At 45.9% G+C, this 17,212-nt stretch overlaps 1 protein-coding gene, 1 non-coding gene and 1 pseudogene across 2 annotated transcripts; 1 reads left to right on the forward strand and 2 right to left on the reverse strand.

Moving 5' to 3' along the window:
* Window positions 1-2,744: 2,744 nt before the first annotated feature.
* Window positions 2,745-2,817, reverse strand: TRNAQ-CUG (transfer RNA glutamine (anticodon CUG)). The gene has a single exon. It is a non-coding gene; the product is annotated as a tRNA-Gln (tRNA).
* Window positions 2,818-3,891: 1,074 nt separating this feature from the next.
* On the reverse strand, window positions 3,892-4,819 carry LOC136129852 (NEDD8-conjugating enzyme UBE2F-like; annotated as a pseudogene).
* Window positions 4,820-12,841: 8,022 nt separating this feature from the next.
* NICN1 (nicolin 1, tubulin polyglutamylase complex subunit) lies at window positions 12,842-17,190 on the forward strand. Its single transcript, XM_065886063.1, has 6 exons — window positions 12,842-12,985; window positions 14,309-14,485; window positions 14,735-14,848; window positions 15,297-15,368; window positions 15,683-15,787; window positions 15,862-17,190. Exons 1-6 carry the CDS (start codon window positions 12,854-12,856, stop codon window positions 15,901-15,903), a joined length of 642 nt encoding a protein of 213 aa, XP_065742135.1. The 5' UTR covers window positions 12,842-12,853; the 3' UTR covers window positions 15,904-17,190.
* The last annotated feature ends 22 nt before the right edge of the window (window positions 17,191-17,212 follow it).

A 17,212-nucleotide genomic window follows, 5' to 3' on the forward strand; every position in this document is an offset into this window, starting at 1 on the left:
ATTTATTAAATTTAAAAAATCATGGAGTTCAGACCAGATTCTATATACAACATGGTGTCCTGCCAGAATTGAACCCCAGTATGGCTGCTCATCAGCTATATGGCCTTGGGCAAGTCACTCAAACTTTCCACTCATTTTCTTACCTGTAATATTAGAATAATTGTGATTTCTACCTTGAAGGGGAGTGGAATAAGGAAAGAACACAAGCATAAAGAGAACAGTGTCTGGCATATAGTAAATGCTAAATAAGTGTTAGTGGTTATTATTATTGTTACTATTAATATTCTGCTCTGTTCATTCAACGTTGCTAGGAGCTTTCTGCACCTGGATCAGAAACTTGATTGTTATTGTAGACCCACTCTGCCATTAGACAAAGGTGCCATTCATTTAGTACAACTTTTTAAAAATATTTATTTATTTATTTTCTCTGTGCCAGGTCTTCATTGCGGCATGCAGGCTCTTAGTTGCTGCATGCAGACTTCTCAGTTGCGGCATGCATGCAGGATCTAGTTCCCCCACCAGGGATCAAACTGTGGCCCACTGCACTGGGAGCGAAGAGTCTCACTCACTGGGCTACCAGGGAAGTCCCCATTTAGTACAATTTTATACATACTGACTCTTTCTGGATCCCCAAACATTACAAATGAGCAACTTGTGTGTGTGTGTGTGTGTGTGTGTGTGTGTGCGAATGTCCAAGTGTAGTCTTGGAGGAGGTTGACTTTCATCAGGTTCTCAAAAGGTCTAAACCCAACAGAAGTTAAGAAGGACAGGGCAGGGCTTCCCTGATGGCTCAGTGGTTAAGAATCCACCTGCCAATGCAGGGGACACTGGGTTCAAGCCCTGGTCCAGGAAGATCCCACAGGCTGCGGAGCAACTAAGCCCAGGTGCCACAACTACTGAGCCCGTGCACTCTAGGGCCTGTGCTCCACAGCAAGAGAAGCCACCGCACTGAGAAGCCCGCACACTGCAACCAAGAGTAGCCCCCGCTCGCCGCAACTAGAGAAAGCCCACACACAGCAACGAAGACCCAATGCAGCCAAAAATAAACAAATAAATAAATTAATTAATTTAAAAAAAAGAAAAGGACTGGGCAGAGGGCTGGCCTGTAGGAGACTTTCAGGCAGCCATTTCCAGAGTTCCAGTGTAGACCATGCAAAAGGGAGCCTGCCACGGTCCAGTAGTTGTGGCATACGGTCTTAGTTGCTCTGTGGCATGTGGGATCTTCCCGGATCAGGGCTTGAACCCAGTGTTCCCTGCATTAGCAGGTGGATTCTTAACCACTGTGCCACCAGGTAAGTCTTATTATTGATGGAATTCTTAACATGATAGTTACCTTGGTAATACTAGGAGATAAGGTCTGGGAAAGATTTTTGGAAAAAAGAGGGTCCAAGACTCAGGTAAGGAATAACATTCCAGGCATCCAGAGCCCACCTCCTGTCTTTGCCCCCTCCACCAGCCTTGAGTCCTGGTGCCTGATTCTCATGGGTGCGTGACTCCCCATTACCCAGCAGGTGGCGCTGCTGTCCTTACTATGACTGATGGTTGCCAGCCAGATGATGTGTTCTCAGAGGGCTGGGACCTGTCCTACGGAAGGGTGCCAAGGAGTGCAAAGCCATTCTATTCATTCACGAAATCAACAAACACTAATTGAATATAAAATATATGCCGGGCACTGTTCTAGGTGCTGGGGATTTAGCCAGGAGCAAGACAAACCAAGCTCTGCTTGTACAGGGCTTACATTTTAGAGCAGTGCTGTCAAATATGGTAGCCCGTAGCCACACGCTACTATTGAGCTCTTGAAATGTGTGGTCTGAATTGAGAAGTGTTGTAAGTGTAAAATACATGCCTGATGTCAAAGATCTAGTAAAAAAATAATGTTAACTATCTAACATTTTAAATATTGATTTTATATTGAAATGATCATATTTAGAGTATTTTGGGTTAAATAAAATATCTTATTAAAATAATTTAACCTGTTTTTGACTTTTTTTAACATTACCAAGAATTTTAAAATTACATATGGTGCCCACATTTGTGGCTTGCATTATATTTCTGTTGGACAGTGCTGTTCTGGAGGGCTACCAGACATATAAACAAATGTGCAATATGATGTCAGGTGAGGAGATATCAGGACTGAGAAGTGACAGAAATAAGACAGTGAGCAAACAGGTGGAAATAAACCTGTGAGCCTGGGACAGTGTGGAGGCCAATGTGGCCAGAGCAGGGAAGAGAGGAGTGTAAGAGAAGAGTTATAAAAGGAGGGCCAGAGATGCAGTTTTGTTGTTTTTTTTTCTTGCGGTACGCGGGCCTCTCACTGTTGTGGCCTCTCCCGTTGAGGAGCACAGGCTATGGACGCACAGGCTCAGCGGCCATGGCTCACGGGACCAGCCGCTCCACGGCATGTGGGATCTTCCCGGACCGGGGCACGAACCCGTGTCCCCTGCATCAGCAGGCGGACTCTCAACCACTGCGCCACCAGGGAAGCCCCAGAGATACAGTTTTAAAAGATTTTTGCTTATTGCTATATAACCATTTTGGGAAGAAGTTTGATTTTTTTTTTTTTTTTGGCCACACCATGCGCCATGTGGGATTATTTATTTAGTTATTCATTCATTTGGCTGAGTCAGGCCTTCACTACGGCACGCAGGGTCTTCATTGCAGCATGTGGACTTCTTAGTTGTGGCACGGGAGGTCTTTAGTTGCAGCATGAGGACTCTTAGTTGCAGCATGCATGTGGGAGCTAGTTCCCTGACCAGAAATCGAACCCAGGCCCCCTACATTCAGAGTGTGGAGTCTTAACCACTGGACCACCAGGGAAGTCCCAAAGTTTTATGTTATTGATTAAATGTAAGAATATGCATTCTCTCATAGCCATGATCTGATAATTTGACTCCCAGAAATAAACTCTAGAACAGTGGATCTCAAAGTTTTTAGTCTCAAAACCACGTACACTTTTTTTTTTTTTGTCTTTCATATTTTTTAAAAATTTTTCTTCAGGGCTTCCCTAGTGGCGCAGTGGTTGAAAGTCCGCCTGCCGATGCAGGGGACACAGGTTCGTGCCCTGGTCCGGGAAGATCCCACATGCCGCGGAGCGGCTGGGCCCATGAGCCACGGCCGCTGAGCCTGCACGTCCAGAGCCTATGCTCCGCAACGGGAGAGACCACAACAGTGAGAGGCCCGTGTACTGCAAAAAAAAAAAAAAATTTCTCTTCAATGGTTGCTTGCCCCAACATCTTCCTGTCTGCTCTATACAATGAAAATACAAACTGAGAATAGAAAAAAATAATTAAAGCATTAAATCATACAAATTACAAATCTTTTCCAAAATATACTTACATTAAATAAAATATGCATTTCAGTAAGAGATCTACAGTGAATGACCATGCATTCTGGGAAGCTTCACGATGTCTAGGCAGCGCCAACATTCATGGAGGGAGCTAAGAGAATTTGCATCCAGTCACAGTTTGTAGCAGGTTTCTGATTGCCAGTCTGTGAACTACAATGAACATATCATTAGCATCACCTGTGCAGGTAACTGACTTTGGAAAAAGGGGGAGAAGCAAGCTCTAGCCTTCATGTTGAGTTCATTACAACTTCTCGAGAATCTTATCAACAGCCTATACAGTACAGTTCCAAAAAAGTAAACATGTTAAGTTAAGCAGACAATGCTTTAGAACCCCAAACACATTTCCTTGTTGTGTTTATGTGGAACTCTCCATCTACAGTGGGTGGTTGTGAAGAGGTTCTTTCTCAGGACAACATGGTCACAGGACTCTGACGACCCAGCGTGACTGAGGGGAGCATGAGGTCTGGGGAGGAGGCTCCCTGTTGGTTTCAGTTGGAGACAAACTTCTAATGCACAGTCCACAGCCCTGCAGTCTTCTCCTCCTGTCATCTGGCATAATGCTTAATGTAGTCTTCAACTTTATTGCTGAAGTCTTCCTTGTCCTGCAAATGTTCTGTAGCTTCAATATTCAGTTGATCATCGAAATTCAAAAGATCAGTAAACAAAGAGTTTAACAGCTAAACACTGTTTTTCAGTGGGACTTCCCTGGTGGTCCAGTGGTTAAGACTCCAAGCTTCCACTGCAGGGGGCACAGGTTCCATCCCTGGTTGGAAAGTAAGATCCTGAGTGCCTGTGGTGAGGCAAAAAAAAAAAAAAAAAAAATCCTTCAGTGTCCTTGTGGGAGCCCAGCAGGTGCCATCAGTCGAATGGTCTCTCAGTAAACTTCGATGTATTTTGCCTGTCTCTGTGGTGTTGGAGTGCCAGATCCTGGTCAAGCATTTCACTTTGGGAGGCACCATGTTGTACACATTGGGAACTTCAGTTTCATTCACTCATTCATTTATTTATTGATGCCACACCGGGTCTTGGCTGCTTCATGCAGAATCCTTTGGTTCCAGCATGTGGGCTCTTAGTTGTGGCATGCACGTGGGATCTAGTTCCCCACCCAGGGATCGAAACTGGACCCCCTGCATTGGGAGCATGGAGTCTTAACCACTGGACCACCAGGGAAGTCCCCGAACTTCAGTTTCAAACTGAAGTTTTCCACCCTGGTAGTAACCCTTATCTGGAGTGATAGTTAGCTGAAACAGTGAAGCTTGTTTGGATCAGGAAAATACACTTTATATGTACGAGGTAAATTAGTGACAAGTTCTGCAACCTCTTTTTTTTTTTTTTTTTTTTTTTTTTCTGCAACCTCTTTAACAAGCAGCCTGCTCTCACAGAAACCAACTGAGTGGAGTCAGAGGCTGTGGCTCAAGCCCCGGACCCTTTGAGACCATCATTCCGCTTCAGTTTGCTTGCCGGTGTCAGCATTACTGCTACCTTTATCCTGGGAACCCTGAGACAGGCGATGCCGCCCAGTGCCCAACACCCGGCCAAGCGGGCCAGGGGCAGCAAGACGCATCCCCTTCACAGCCTCACTGGCTCCGGGTGGCAGGCCGTACACTCATAACTGAGGACTCAAGAGAGATTTTATGTGAGTTATATCTGTAGATGTTTCTGTGTTGGAAAGTAAAACTGAGGAAAATTTAAACTATTTGCTTTTTTTTTTTTTTTTTGGCCTCGCTGCCAGGCATGTGGGATCTTAGCTCCCCGACCAGGGATTGAACCTGGACCCCCTGCAGTGGAAGCTGGGAGTGTTAACCCCTGTACCACCAGGGATGTCCCTATTTGCTTATTTAAAATAAACAATGATATACTAGTAGACCTGTCCTATGAGGAATGCTAAAGGGAATCTTTCAGGCTAAAATGAAAGGACACTAGATAGTAACTTGAGGCCATAATTTTTTTGTGGTACACGGGTCTCTCACTGTTGTGGCCTCTCCTGCTGCAGAGCACAGGCTCCGGACGCACAGGCTCAGCGGCCATGGCTCATGGGCCTAGCTGCTCCGCGGCATGTGGGATGTTCCCGGACTGGGGCACGAACCCATGTCTCCTGCATCGGCAGGCAGACTCTCAACCACTGCGCCACCAGGGAAGCCTGGAGGCCATAATTTAAAGTAAAGAATACTAGCAAAAGTAACTTCATAGGTAAATATAAAAGCCAAGATCATGATACTTTTGGCTTGGTTTGTAATTTCTCTTTTTTCTACATGATTTAAAAGGCAAATGCATAAAACAATTATAAATCCATGTTAGTAGTCATAAAATGTATAAAGATATAATTTGTAACAATAACAGTATAAAGGGGGAGGAACAGAGAAGTATAGGAGCAGAGTGCTTGTAAACTCTTGAAACTAAGTTGGTTTATTCAAACTAGCTTATCATAAATTTAAGATATCAATTGTAATCCCTAAGTAAGCCACTAAGAAAATAGTTTAAAAATATACAAAAAAGGAAAGTGATCACTACAAAAGATCAACTAAATTTTTTTTTAAAGGCAGAAATGGAATAAATAAGCGTTCCCTGAACCCAATTCCAACATGTGTGTGGAGGCTTCCCCACAGGGTGTCTGAGAATTTAACTCAATTCTGATACGATCTATCCAGAGATAGAATCAGATTCCATGGGTCAAGGGCTCAGTCCCACAAGACTGCCTTCCACTTCAGACACAGGTGAAGTTGTTACCTGTGCTTCTAACCAATTGGCCACAAATTGAGTTTACCATGACCCCCTCCAACTAACAATGCTAATCTCAACTCCAGGTTGTCACCTGTACTTCTGACCCACTGGCTATATATCAGAGGTTCCCAAGACCTGCTCTTCAATTTCGATTAATTTGCTAGAACAGTTCACAGAACTCAGAAACATTTTACTTACTAGATTACTGGTTTATTATAAACCAATTATTAAAGGATACTAATCAACAGCCAGAAGAAGAGATTCAAAGAGCAAGGCATGGGGAAGGGGTGTGGAGCTTCCATGCCCTTTCCAGGTACATCACTCTCCCCATATCTCCACATGTTCACCAATGCAGAAGCTCTCTGAACCCTGTCCTTTTGGGGTTTTATGAAGGCTTCATTACATGGGCATGATTGATTAAATCATTGGCCTTTGGTGATTGATTTAATCTCCAGCCCCTCTCCCCTCCATGGATATCTGGGGAGTGGGACTAAAAGTTCTACTGGGAATCAGCCCCCATCCTTGGGTGGGATCCAAAAGTCACTTTCCCTGAAGAGTTTTCAGGAATTGAGGACAGGACAAGAGACCAGATATTAAACCATTGCTCTTCTCTCTCAGAAAATTCCAAGGGTTTTAAGAGCTGTGAACCAGAAACTGTAGATGAAGACCAAATATATATGAGAAATATATATTTTGGTCATTCAGATGGCATATATATGTATATATATATATATATATTTTTTTTTTAATATTTATTTATTTATTTATTGGTTGAGCTGTGTGGCTTGTGGAATCTTAGTTCCCTGGCCAGGGATTGAACCTGGGCCCTCAGCAGTGAAAGTGTGGAGTCTTAACCACTGGACTGCCAGGGAATTCCCCAAACTGGATTTTTTTTAAAAAAGGTCTATCTACGTATATCTATAAGAGACTCACGTTAGGTATAAGGGCACAAAGAGGTTGAAAGTAAGGGGTGGAAAAATATATTCCATTAAAATAGTAACCAAAAGAGAGTTAGGTGGCTATACTATTGTAAGACAAATTAGACCTAAATCAAAACAGTTTACAAGAGACAGAGAAGGAAAATATTGATAAAAGGTATAATATAAATAAAAAGGTACAATATAGCAAAAAGATATAACAGTTATGAACATACATACATCTTACAACAGAGCCCCAAAATATATGAAGCAAAAATTGACAGAATGGACAGAAGAAATACACAGTTCTACAATAATAGTTGGAGACTTCAATACTTCATGTTCAATGATGGATAGAACAACCAGACAAGAGCAGTAAGGAAATGGAGGACTTGAGCAACACTGTAAACCAACTAAACCTAACAGAGATATACAGAACATTCCACCCAACAATAGCAGAATACACATTCTTCTCAAGTGAACATGGAACATTCTCCAGAGTAGGCCATATGTTAGGCCACAAGCAAGTCTCAATAAATTTAAAAAGATTGAGATCACACTGAGTATCTTTTCCTTTCTGGTCACAATGGAATGAAACTACACATGAATAAGATAAGGAAAACTGAAAACAAAAATCACAAATATGTGGAAATTTAACAACACACTGTATGATGGTTAATTTTATGTGTCAACTTGAAATGACCATGGAGTATCTAGACATTTAGCCAAACATTATTCTGAGTGTGTGTCTGAGGGTGTTTCTGTGTCAGATTAACATTTGTTTATTTTTTCTTTTTCTTTCTTTTAGGTTTTGAGGTTAATATTTGAATAGACTGAGTAAAGCAGATTACCCTCCCTAATATGGGTAAGCCTTATCCAATCAGTTGACGTTCTGAATAGAACAAAAAAGCTGAGTAAAAGGAAACCCCTCCTGTCTGATTGCTTGAGCTGGAATATTGTTCTTTTTCCAGGCTTTGGGGTACAACCAATACACCAAGTCTTTTAGGGTCTCTGAGACTGCCAGATTTTGGACTGGAATTTATACCATCAGCTGTCTTGGTTTTTATGCCTTCAGACTTGAACTAGAACTACACATTGGCTCTCCTGGGTTTCAAGTTTGCCAATGGCAGATCTTGGGAGTTCTCAGCCTCTATAATCACATGAGCAAACAATTTATAAGTTTATAATCTCAATCTCTCAATTGATCTCTCTCTCTCCGCATATGTATATGGAGTGGAGGTGGCTGTCCACCAGAGAGATATTGAAACCGTGCACCTCAGATTGGGACTCGGAACCCAAGTGCTGGGACTCAAACTCAGCCAAAACCCTGACTGGGACTTGAACCCCTGCAGCCGGCCAAAACTCACAGTCTTCCAACTGAGATCACACACCTGGTTTCAGGATTTAATGAAGCTCAGGCTCTTGATGTCTCATTGCAGAAAGAATCCAGTGAGAGACAAAGTGATAGGTAAGAAGTGGATTTATTTAGAGAGAAACACACTCCACAGACAGACAGTGGGCCATCTCAGAAGGTGAGAGGAGCACGAGGGTATGGGTTATCAATTTTTACAGGGGTGGGTAATTTCATAGGCTAATGAGTGGGAGGAGTATTCCAGCTATTTTGAGAAAGGGTGGGGATTTCCAGCAACTGGGCCACCACCCACTTTTTAAAAAAATTTTTTTAATTTAATCTATCTATCTATTTATTTATTTATGGCTGCATTGGGTCTTCGTTGCTGCGCATGGGCTTTCTCTAGTTGCGAGGAGCGTGGGCTACTTTTAGTTGCGGTGCACGGGTTTCCCATTGTGGTGACTTCTCTTGTTGAGGAGCACGGGTTCTAGGCACACGAGCTTCAGTAGCTGTGGCACGCAGGCTTCAGTAGTTGTAGCTCACGGGCTCTAGAGTGCAGGCTCAGTAGTTGTGGTGCTCAGGCTTAGTTGCTCTGCAGCATGTGGGATCTTCCCGGATCAGGGCTCGAACCCAGGTACCCTGCATTGGCAGGCGGATTCTTAACCACTGCGCCACCAGGGAAGCCCCACCACCCACTTTTTGATACTTATGGTCGGCCTTGGAACTGTCATGGCTCTGTGGGTGTGTCAGTTAGCTTACTGATGTGTTACAATGAGTTGTATACTGAGGCTCAAGGTCTAGTGGAAGTTGACTTGTCTGCCATCTTGGACCCATTTGGTTCTAATCAGATTATGTCATGTCCTCGGGCTATGTCATTCTTTCAAAGGTTGTGCCCTGCACCCTTCCCTCCTGTTTCAATATTGAGACTCATCTGCAATGAGGAGCCACATGGGTCTGTGTCTGCTCTCAGAGCTGAGGCCTGAAGACCAAAACCTGTCCGTATCCACGTGATTCTCAGGAGGGCTATAGTCCTCTGGGATTTAGGGAAACCTCTGCTCCAGTATGGGGGGGGTGGATGGCTCCCTAAAAGGGAAACCCTCAGGAATCTGGAGGGACCCAGGCAATGAATCATTAGTCTGAGTCAAAATGGAGATAGCGGGCTTCCTGGTGGTACAGTGGTTAAGAATCCTCCTGCCCTTGAGAACCCGGTGAGAGGGAAGTAAACTGGGACGAAGTGAGATAGTGGCATTGACATATATACACTACCAAATGTAAAATAGATAGCTAATGGGAAGCAGCCACATAGCACAGGGAAATCAGCTCGGTGCTTTGTGACCACCTAGAGGGGTGGGATAGGGAGGGTGGGAGGGAGATGCAAGAGGGAGGGGATATGGAGATATATGTATATGTATAGCTGATCCACTTTGCTATACATCAGAAACTAACACAACGTTGTAAAGCAATTATACTCCAATAAAGATGTCAGAAAAAAAAAAAGAATCTGTCTGCCAGTGCAGGAGACACAGGTTCGAGCCCTGGTCCAGGACGATCCCACATGCCGCAGAGCAACTAAGCCTGTGTGCCACAACTACTGAGCCTGCGCTCTAGAACCCATGAGCCACAACTACTGAGCCCACGTGCCACAACTACTGAAGCCCGCGCGCCCAGAGCCTGTGCTCCGCAACAAGAGAAGCCACCGCAATGAGAAGCCCATGCACTGCAACGAAGAGTAGCCCCCGCTTGCCGCAACTAGAGAAAAGCCCGCACGCAGTAATGAAGACCCAATGCAGCCAAAAATAAATAAATTTATTAAAAAACAAAAAGCAAAAAACAAAATGGAGATAACAATGACCAGTCCAGAAGCCACAGGTTACAAATTATGATGAGACAGGGAAAGTTTTCTGTCACTGGAGGTCTCCAGGTCTGGGCTGGGAAGGCTTAGCTCCTCCAGGCTGTTCCTTGGGCTGGCTTGGAATCCTGGTTTTGCGTCTGTTTGATGTCCCATTATGAGAATCCTATGAGCTACACTGGGCCTGTGTCTCTGGAGCCCCTCACATGGAGAAGGCACAGGTCACCAAAGATGACTGTTGCCTGGAGGGTTCTGACCTATGAGGTAGGAGTCCAAAAGAGACTCTGTTTCCAGCTCTACTTCATATTGCTTTCTTGGCTTGGGAAATCACTGGCCCACATCTGGCCTCAGCTTTGTTATCCATAAAACAGGCTTAACTGACAATTTCTGAGGCATTGTTTCCACAAGTATCTGGAAGGATGATGATGATAATAAATATGATGTTTAATTTTTTTTCTTTAAAAATCATGTTTATTGGGCTTCCCTGGTGGCGCAGTGGTTGAGAGTCCGCCTGCCGATGCAGGGGACACAGGTTCGTGCCCCGGTCCGGGAAGATCCCACATGCCGCGGAGCAACTAAGCCCGTGTGCCACGACTACTGAGCCTGCGCGCCTAGAGCCCGCGTGCCACAATTACTGAAGCCCGTGCGCCTAGAGCCTGTGCTCGGGAACGAGAGAAGCCACAGCAATGAGAAGCCCGCGCACCTCAACGAAGAGTAGCCCCCCCCCGCTCACTGCAACTAGAGAAAGCCCGTGCGCAGCATAGAAGACCCAGTGCAGCCAAAAAATAAATAAATAAAATAAATTAAAAAAAAAAATCATGTTTATTGAGGAATAATTTATTTTGTTTTATTGTTTTTTAATTTCTTTATTGAGGTGTCTGTGTGTGTATATATATATATATATATATATATTTTTTTTTTTTTTTTACCAATTTTTATTTACTTATTTATTTTGCCCACTCTGTGCGGCCTGTGAGATCCTAATTCCCTGACCAGGGATTGAACCCATGCCCTCGGCAATGAAAGCACAGAGTCCTAACCACTGGACTGCCAGGGAATTCCCAATTGAGGTATAATTTAGATACAATAAAATGCACATATCTTAAGCATTGTTTAATGAATTTTGACAAATGTCTAGACAAATATAACTACCAGCCTATCACATCATAGAACCTTTCTGTCACCCCAAAATATTCCCCTGTACTTCTTCACAGTCACCCTTGGCTCCAGGGAAAACTGTTCTGATTTATATTACTCTATATTACTCTATATTAGTTTTGACTTTTCTAGAATTTCATGTAAGTGGAACCATACCATATGAACTCACTTGGGTCTGACTTCTTTTGCTTAACATAGTGCATTTGAAATCCAGTGTTGGTATTGTATATGTCAGTTGTTCATTTGTTTGTTTGTTTTTTATTGTGGTAAAACATACATGACATAAAATTTACCATTTACTCATTTTAAGTGTATATATCATTCATTGGCCTTAAGTACATTCATAGTGCTTTGTAATCATCACCATTATTTCCAGATTTTTTTTCATCCATCCTGAACTGAAACTCTGTACTTGTTAAACAATAACTCTCTACTTCCCCCTCCCCAGCCCCTGGCAACCTCTATTCAACTTTTCTGTCTCAATGAATTTGCCTCTTCTAGGTACCTCACATTAGTGGAATCATATAATATTTGTTCTTCTATGTCTGGCTTTTTTCACTAAGTGTACTATTTTCAATGTTCATCCTTGTTGAAGCATGTGCCAGAATTTCATTCCTTTTTAAGGCTGAATAATTTCATTTTGTGTAATTACACTTTGTTTACCCATTCATCTATTGATAGCCTGTGGATTCATTCCTTTCTTTTTACTGTTGAGTAGTATTTCATTGTGTGGATACACCACAACTAGCTAATCTGTTCATTTGTTCATCTGTTGGACACCTAGATTATTTCCAAATTTTGGCTATTACGAATAAAGTCCTTGGATGGACATATGCTTTCATTTCTCTTGGGTAAATACTTAGGAGTGCAATGGCTGGATCATGTTTTAAGTATAAATTTAGTTCTTAAAGAATGGCCAAACTGCTTTTCAAAGTGGCAGGAAATTATCAATGCATGAGCGTTCCACAGTTTTGTCAGTTTTTAATTTTAGTCTGTTTAGTGGGTGTGTGGGGTTCTAATTTGTATTTCCTTGATGAATAATAATGTTAAGCATCTTTTCATGGGCATATTGGCTATTTATCTTTTCTTGTGAGTTATCTCTTCAAATCCTTCGCGTACGTAAAAAAAGGGTTAATATCTATTTTTGCAACCAGTGTCGTCCAGACACTATGCTCATTCATGCTCATGGCTTTATGCGCTTTAACTGACGCCCGCCCTGCACAGAGGAAGTAACCGACTGAGACTTCACGGCACCTATAAGGCTCAGCACTAACTGGATCCAGAACGGCTAGGCCGTTTCTGGGCATGGTCCCTGGTGGCTCTCTAAGGCACGCTCGGTGATTGGCTGAAGGAGCACTTCCTCAGGCGCTTCCGAATCCGGGCCCGCCCCGAGCATCGGTGATTGGCTGGGATGGCCGAGCGCGAGCCCTCTCGGGAGTTGTAGTTCTTGGGGCCCGGCTGGGGACGCCGGGAAAGACCATTGGTCTTACTTGGTCGCGGCAGCTGCCACCATGTCCCGCGTGTCGGTCCCTTGTCATGTGAAAGGTACCGTGGCCCTGCAGGTGGGCGACGTGCGGACCTCCCAAGGCCGGCCTGGCGTGCTGGTCATCGATGTCACCTTCCCCAGCGTCGCGCCCTTCGAGGTGAGCAAGCAAGTGGGCGCGACCGGGGCTCCTGGGCGGGGCTTATCTGGGAACTCGGGCGTGTCCCAGCCATTTAATCGTTTACTGAAAGCCTCTGCAGTAGTACCTCGCCCAAACGAATCAGTTAAACATTTATTTCTTCCTTCAGTTAACACACAGTTACTAGAATGCAGCTTCCTCTTCTGTTCTCTTCAACGTCTCTCCCCAATGCCCAGAATGGCGCTGACACGGAAGTGCCGAGATAGTAGGCTAGGTGCTGGAAATACAGTTTTGAACCTAATAGAGGTGAGAGGTCGTTTTGTTCCTGGCCACTGACTGGGTATCATTAGACAATGAGTTACCCCCAAACCTGCCTCCTGCCCATTCCTACAGTCCCTGCTGGAGGTCAGGTTCAAATCATCCCTCATCCGGGTCTTCCCAGTGGCTCCAGTTTCCAGTCTCCAGTAGCCCTTCCACATCTGCTGGCAGGGTGACTGGACACTGCAAGACCTCAACACAGAGGACAAAGTCCACTTTCTAATGGCCTGGCATTCAGAGCCACTCTGTGTCTTTGCCCTACTTGCCTCTCGGCCCCAGACATTTTGTCCTGTAGTGTGTGGTTCTCCCCCAAGCTGTTGCTTACTCTAAGCTGGGAGACTTCATTACAGGGCCCAACCCTGGAAATCTGATTCAGTAGGTCTGAGGTGGAGCCTGTACACTTATATTAAAAAAAAAAAAAAATTTCCTTGAGTAATTCTGCTTTGTTGTATTTTTTTGTTGTTGCTGTTGTTTTTGGTTTTTTTGGCCTCACCACGGTGGGATCTTAGTTCCCCGACCAGGGATCGAACCCTGGGTCCTGGCAGTGAAAGCACCGAGTCCTAACCACTGGACCACCAGGGAATTCCCTCCTTGAGTAATTCTGATGAGTATCCAGTGATGAGAACTGCTTTAGCTAGGCTGAACCACTCTCTGTTCCAGGGGTATGCCAGGTCCTGTCACCCCTTGGTGTTCCTTTGTTTATGCTACTTTACAGTTTCTACCTTTCATGGTCCACTTGATGATCTCATCTGTACATTTTCTGATTCATCTAGAGTTAGGGCTCTGACCACTCACAGCATCTTGGACATGCAGCAAGATCCGAGGTTATGGTTTGTTTGCATGACGTGCTCATTTAGACTGTGAGTTCTAGGAAGGCAAAATCTCTTTGGGCCCCAGTGGATTCTTGTTGATATTGTTAGATTGGTAGAAGAGTACATTCCTAAGTGGAGGAAGAGATGGTGCTTTTGAACCCATCAGGCCCGGGGCCTAGGTGTGATTTGTTGTGATGGGTTGTGTGTGCCCTAGTTGCAGGAGATCATGTTTAAGAATTACTACACAGCCTTTCTGACCATCCGTGTTCGCCAGCACACCTCAACACACACTCCAGCCAAGTGGGTGACCTGCCTTCGGGACTACTGCCTGATGCCTGACCCACACAGTGAGGAGGGAGCTCAGGAGTATGTATCGCTGTTCAAGCACCAGGTCAGCTGGGACTCAGCATGGCCAGGGCAGCCCAGATGAGGGCTCACAAGAGGCCTGGGGATTGGGCCAGGATACTATGAGGGAAGAAGGGCGGGCAAGGTTGGCCTGAATTGTGGTTCTTGGGCAAGTGCCTTGGAGGAACTACTGTTTCCTTCTCAAAGGCCTGGGGAGGAAGCACCTTGGCTCATTGCTGGTTGGCTCCTGGGCAGTGAGCTGGGGCCTCGGTGGGTCCTTGTGTGTATGTGTCAGATGCTGTGTGACATGGGCAAAGTACTGGAACTACGCCTGATTCTGCGACAGCCATCACCACTGTGGTTGTCTTTCACGGTGGAGGAGCTGCAGATCTACCAACAGGGACCAAAGGTAAGTGACTAGCTCAGAGCTGTTTGCTGGCCCTTTCTCCAGGAGGCTCCTAGCTATGGCTGGGAGGCCTGGGAGTACAGGTGGGAGTGGATGGGTAAGGATGGGGAGACTCAGAAGGAGTCCTTCATGGAAGTTAGCCAGGTGGGAATGCTGGAAGTTCATGATAAGAGGTGAGGCCACGTCCCGATATCCCCTGACCTTTGGGGCTACCTGCCTTTTTCAGATCTAGAACATTCAGGTACCCAGATATACTTCTGCTCCTTGTCTTCGTGGGGCTTCCTTCTGCATAGCAGAAGAGCTTAGGTAGTCTTCTGCCCCTGGGACCTAAACGGGATTTTCCCAGTTTCTGGGGCTCAGGGGCCCTTCTCTCTGCCTTCAGGACCTTGGGATCTGGTTCCAGGTCTCTCCTACTCTGCCTGCCTCAGGGCAGTATGCCTTTGCTTTGCAGAGCCCTTCCATGACCTTCCCGAAGTGGCTCTTGCACCCAGTGCCTTGTGAGCAGCCTGCTCCCCTTCTTGAGGTAAGCCCTTACCCTGGCTAAGAACCATGTGCGAACAGCTCTGGTGTCCAGCACAGGCCCAAGGGGACCCCTTTCTGCAAGAATCTGGGGCTGGACCCAGGGACCTGGTTCACTCTGTGCACCTTCCTCCTGGGATTTGAGGCATCTCTGTGTGGGGCCGGGCCACCTACTCCACATCAGGCCCCATCCTCATGTTTCACAAGTCATCTGGGAATGTCAGCTGGAGGGCCCCATAGCCCAACTTGGCCTATCTGGAGTTATAAGGGCACTGCTGGGGACAGACCCATGGCCACTGACCCCTCCTTCTGGAGCAGGGTCTCCCAGACCCCAGCAGGGTATCATCCGAGGTACAGCAGATGTGGGCGCTGACAGAGATGATCCGGGCCAGTCATACCTCCACAAGGATCGGCCGCTTTGATGTGAGTGATCGCTTCCCTCTGCTTGGCTCCCGTTGGCCTGAATGGGTCAGATCTGATGGTCTTTTGTGTTGCAGGTGGATGGCTGTTATGACCTGAACTTGCTCTCCTACACTTGAGCTGTGGCCCTTAGTCAAGACGTTGGCCTTCCGTGCCCATCCAGGACCAGCTTGGGCCATCAGAGGCTGAAGTGCTGTCCCTGTGCATTCCGAGTGTTGCCTGCATGCGCATTCTGTCGGGACTACGTCACAGAGTCAAGATTCTTGGGGGCTCACTGTGTTCCTTTAGCATGAACTCCTGGAGGGGATACACTGTCCTCACCTGACTGCAACCCAAACCTCCTCCTTCGCACTCCCTAAAAACACTCCAGTTCTATTACTAAGAATCCCCCTGTGCCCTCTGTCTCCCCTGCCAACATGAACATTCCTGTCTTCTGCCTGCTCCCTCACCCTGAGTGTAGTAGGCTGGGGTAACCTACTAGAACTTGCTCTGTCTAGCCTTGGAAGACTGCTGTAACTTGGCAGTCGTAGTTTGGAAGCTTGAAGGAGAAACAGGAGCCGCGTTTTTCCTTCTGCGCCCCCTTATGGTCTTCTTTCCCTTTGTATTATGCCCACAAAAAGAAAATTCCTATCTAAACTTTTCTGCTGCTTGCCTAGGGAGCCACACAAAGCTGGGAATTTGGGCAGCCTGAGTCCCTTGGTCCCCAAGTTGGCTCCTGGATGTGTGTTCAAATGGGTCTGCCCCCATCCATCGGGTCTGGGCGGGTGCCCTGGGCAAGGCTGGGGCCTGAAAATGAGTCCTGGGACCTGTCTGCCATCTGACAGAGCCCAAAGCGCATCCTTGTCCCTCTTCCAGTTGCCCCCATCTAAGAGCCATGCTCAGTGTGATGAGAGATCAACCTCGGTGGTGGTGGTGGGGGCCAGGTGAGGGTTCTCATTGGTGTCTTTTAAGAGGCTGAGGTTTTCTACAACCCCAGGCCAGCAGCTGAATAAGACAGGCTGTTGCTCCTTATGAGAAAATCCTGCTCCTCTCTGTTTTTTCCTGGCTTTCTTCTGGGGGCTGTTATGAGGCAGTACTGCAACGTGTGTTGGACCTGGAAAATTGGATGTTTGTGTGGCTCAACAGCTTTCTAGGGGAAGGGCAGCCACTTTTTGGTGGCCACCTTCTGATGTCACCTATCAGAGTTCTTGTAGGTGGTATCTGCCTGCAGGGTCATTTACTAAGCCCCATTCAGCTTTTGCTAAGAGGGTAATGATCAGTCTTGTGCTCAGGGAGTAGCAGCTCTCAGTGTGTATGTGAGTGAGGGGGGAGGTCCCTGGGATGGCAGGGACCCTGCTTCCTGCACAGCTCTGTCCCCAGCACAGGGCCTAGTGTGCAGCAAGATCAATAAATACTTGTGGAATGCATCACTGTTTTCGCTGCCTATGT

This window comes from Phocoena phocoena, chromosome 10 (assembly GCF_963924675.1).
Source record: "Phocoena phocoena chromosome 10, mPhoPho1.1, whole genome shotgun sequence".
NCBI lineage: Eukaryota > Metazoa > Chordata > Mammalia > Artiodactyla > Phocoenidae > Phocoena > Phocoena phocoena.